At 58.8% G+C, this 3,241-nt stretch overlaps 1 protein-coding gene across 1 annotated transcript in view; it reads right to left on the bottom strand.

Moving 5' to 3' along the window:
- LOC104502325 (2-oxoglutarate dehydrogenase, mitochondrial-like) overlaps positions 1 to 1,161 on the bottom strand; it is a 13,520-nt gene extending 12,359 nt beyond the window's left edge. The window contains exon 1 of the mRNA XM_010146287.1: positions 910 to 1,161. Coding sequence (XP_010144589.1) covers positions 910 to 1,131 — 222 coding nt within the window. The 5' untranslated portion in view covers positions 1,132 to 1,161. The remainder of the gene's footprint in view (positions 1 to 909) is intronic.
- Positions 1,162 to 3,241: the final 2,080 nt, after the last annotated feature.

Genomic DNA, 3,241 nt, shown 5'->3' with positions numbered 1-3,241 from the left:
GCCACCAACAGTCCCCCAGCCTGGAGTGTTACCGGGGGTTGGGGTGACCCCAGGGCAGGACCCGGCACTTGGGCTGGTTGACCCTCATCCCATTGCCCTCAGCCCATTGCTCCAGCCTGGCCAGATCCCGCTGTGGAGCCTCCCGAGGTCAACACACCCACTCAACTTGGTGTCAACTGACTCAACCCCCTCACCCAGATCTTTGATAAAGATGTGGAAGAGCACAGTCAGGTCAGACCTCTACCCATACTGCCCACAGCTGGGCTGGTTTCCCTGCTTTAAGCCCAGCAGCAGCTGGGAATCCCTCTGGCCACCAGAGCCTGCCCCTCTCCCCAGGCTGCAGAGCAGCGGGCTGGCTTTACACACATGAGCTCAAAGCCAAGCTTACCTGCAGCCCGTTTTTTATTCCGATTTTATTCAGTAATATTGCTACTCACTATGATGACTGAAGACAAGTAAGAGGATCTGTTCTTTTGTTGCGACAGGCTAAATTTACAAGAGCTTCCCACACACATGTGTGGCTAAATGCACAGTAACTATCTCAGAAAGTACACAAAATATGCCCAGGTACTTTTTTTCACACACCCCCCCCCCCCCCCCCCCCCCCGCCACTCCAGGAGAGACCGCTGGAGCCATCGCAGCTGGAAACACAAAGCCTCGGGAGCTCTTTAAAGGTGGATTCCCAGGAGACGGTGTTCCCTGCATCCGCTGCCCGCGTCCCACGGTGCTTCCTTGTGAACAGAGAAGCTCCTCTTGGCTCTTGCTCAGGGAATCGCTGACGTCTCCTTCAGGCAAAGCGAGGCAGAACCACACAGTCCCTCCAGCCGAATCCAATCCTCCTGGGAACGTGTGCACTCACCCCAACCCACCGAGAAGCGAAGGTGCCATCCCGGCCAGGTGGCTCCTTACCTTATGTACACTTTTGGGATTTTCCAGCCATGCATAATACATCTCCTCCACGTAGTTTGAACTAGTCCCGCTCAGAAAAGGCTCGGCAGCCACCGGCGCGCTGTAGCACCTGATCTGCTGAAACGTCCTGGGTGCTGCCGGCCTGTGCTGGGAAATTGTCTTTACAGTCTGGGAGGCCGTCAATGGCCGCAGCTTTGCCGCACAAGTCCTTAAGTTAAGCATGTTTGTCCCGTCACCTCACGCGAGCTCCTGGGGGGAGAAGGGAAAACTGGGTTAGGAACTGTGGCAGGAGACCCCTGCCCCCCACCTCACCTCGCCAGCCCGGAGAGCTGAGCTTGGGATCAGGTTTGAGTTCGGGTTAATCCACCCACCCCACCCCACCGCCGAGTCTCCGTCACTGGGAAACGCAGTTTTTGCTCCAGGCGATCGGGGCGGCCGGGTCCTTCCCCATCCCTGCCCGCACTGCCATCATCCCCGATGCAATGGTGAAAAGCTCTTGCCCGGTGGGGCACCAACGCCAGCCTCCACCACCTCCTCCAGCCGTGTCCCGCGACAGTGACACCCAGCCCAGGTATCGGCTCCCCCAGGGCTGCCTTCTTCAGTTCCTGGCCACTGACATCTCCTTCCCCAGAAATAAATCCAGAAAGCATTCCTCGATTTCTTTTGATTCTTTAATCTTTCTCTGAGACTCCTCTTTCTCGTTTGTTTTAGACAGGAAAATCCTTGCTGTGAAGCTCCAGTTCCAGTAGCAGTCGGACGCTTTGGCCCCTCAACCTCATCGCAGGGGTTGGAAAGCCAAGTACCGTAAAGCCTTGTGCCCGGAGGGGTGCTGGAGAAAAACCGTCCCCAGCTGCATTCCAGTGCTGAACATCTCGTTTCCCTTCCCAGCGAGCTGAGCCAGCCCAGCGGGGCACGTCCTCCCGATCTGCACGAGCCATGGGAGGAAGCTCTCATCACGCCGAGCCGCTGTGAAAGCCTTTTCCATCGCTCCCTCTCCCAGGCAGAAGGTCTTGGCTTAGATTTTTGCTGCGTTACTCATGCCACAACCACTCTGCCTGGCCAAGGTTGTCTTCTCACCGGTTTGCGTTATGTGCTGGGAAGAAACCCTCTACAGGGAAGACCCCTCGCAAAGTGGAGGTTTGGTGGAGCCAAGCACTTGAGATGGGGCTCCAGGACAGGCTGCTGCATCGCTTCTCCTCAAACCACAGACCCAAGAAGGTCCAACGTGGCTGAGCCACCCAGAGAGGGGCTCTGCCCCACCCAGAGAACCTGGGAAAAGCACCCGGAGCTGGTGCGGGACCTCCCAAAGGTCCCCCGGCAACACCCACCTTGCGGCTCTGGGTGGACAGGGAGGCCCAGGGTTCACTGCTCCCGAGGGAAGGCGCTGGAGCCAGCTCCTCCAGGCCAGGGGAAGCACTGGTGCTCGGAGCCAGCTCTTCTTGGAGCTGCCCTCTCCACCCAGCTCCTCCCGCAAGAGGCAGGACCCGAGGCTGGAGGTGACCCAACTGGCCAGTTTCCATATCCTCGAACAGCTGAATGAGTAGCGGCCCAATGTCAAAGCAGCTATCGTGTGTTTACCAGATTAAAGTGAAGTTTCGCAGCGGGCAGGAGGAAAACCCACGCCCTTCATCAGCTGAGCTTCCAGCATCGCCTGGCTGGATCTAGAGCGGACGCTCAGCACGGCAGCGGCTTCACTGCGCTGCTCAAAACATGAGATTTGGGGCCAAAGAGCCCGAGGAAGACTCTGACTCAGCCAAAGCCTTTCACCGATTTACCCAAGGGAAAAGGGAAAGGCCACGCACCCTTCCCACCCTGCCCGCAGGCAAACCGGGACCGTACCCGGCAGGAAAGGGGCAGCAATGGGTGTTCCCCCACCTCACCCTCCCCCAGTTTCCGCAGCAAACCCCGCAGATACCCCGGAGCCAGCTGAGCTGGGGCCAACACATGGGCAGGCACCGGCTGGCAAAAAGCTTTAGCACCAAAGACTTGGCGGCATCGACGGCGTTGGGCAGCAGTGTCCCAGAGAGCTCTCTGGAGAGCAGGGGGTTAACAGCAGGGTTTGGCCCAAACCGAGCAGGACCAGGCGGTCCTCGAGGGCCGCTGGCAGGAAGGACTGGCTTGCCGGGAGAACAGCAGCCCGTGCCGCAGAGCGTGGAGCAGGGATGCTTCGGAGGTAAAGCAACAGGAGCAAGGACGAGAGAAACTGAGTCTTGCACGAGAGAAACTGAGTCTTGCACGAACACAAAGTTCTGGCGTGGAGTTACGGCTAGGGGGGTCAGGGGAGGAAACCGAGCCCGCCGGCCGGGTCCCCCCGGCCACAGCCCAGATGGCA

Source organism: Buceros rhinoceros, unplaced genomic scaffold (genome assembly GCF_000710305.1).
Source record: "Buceros rhinoceros silvestris isolate BGI_N320 unplaced genomic scaffold, ASM71030v1 scaffold25272, whole genome shotgun sequence".
Taxonomy (NCBI): Eukaryota; Metazoa; Chordata; class Aves; order Bucerotiformes; family Bucerotidae; genus Buceros; species Buceros rhinoceros.
The sequence above is the reverse complement of the archived record's forward strand: the minus strand, read 5'-3'. Positions and strand labels throughout refer to the sequence as shown.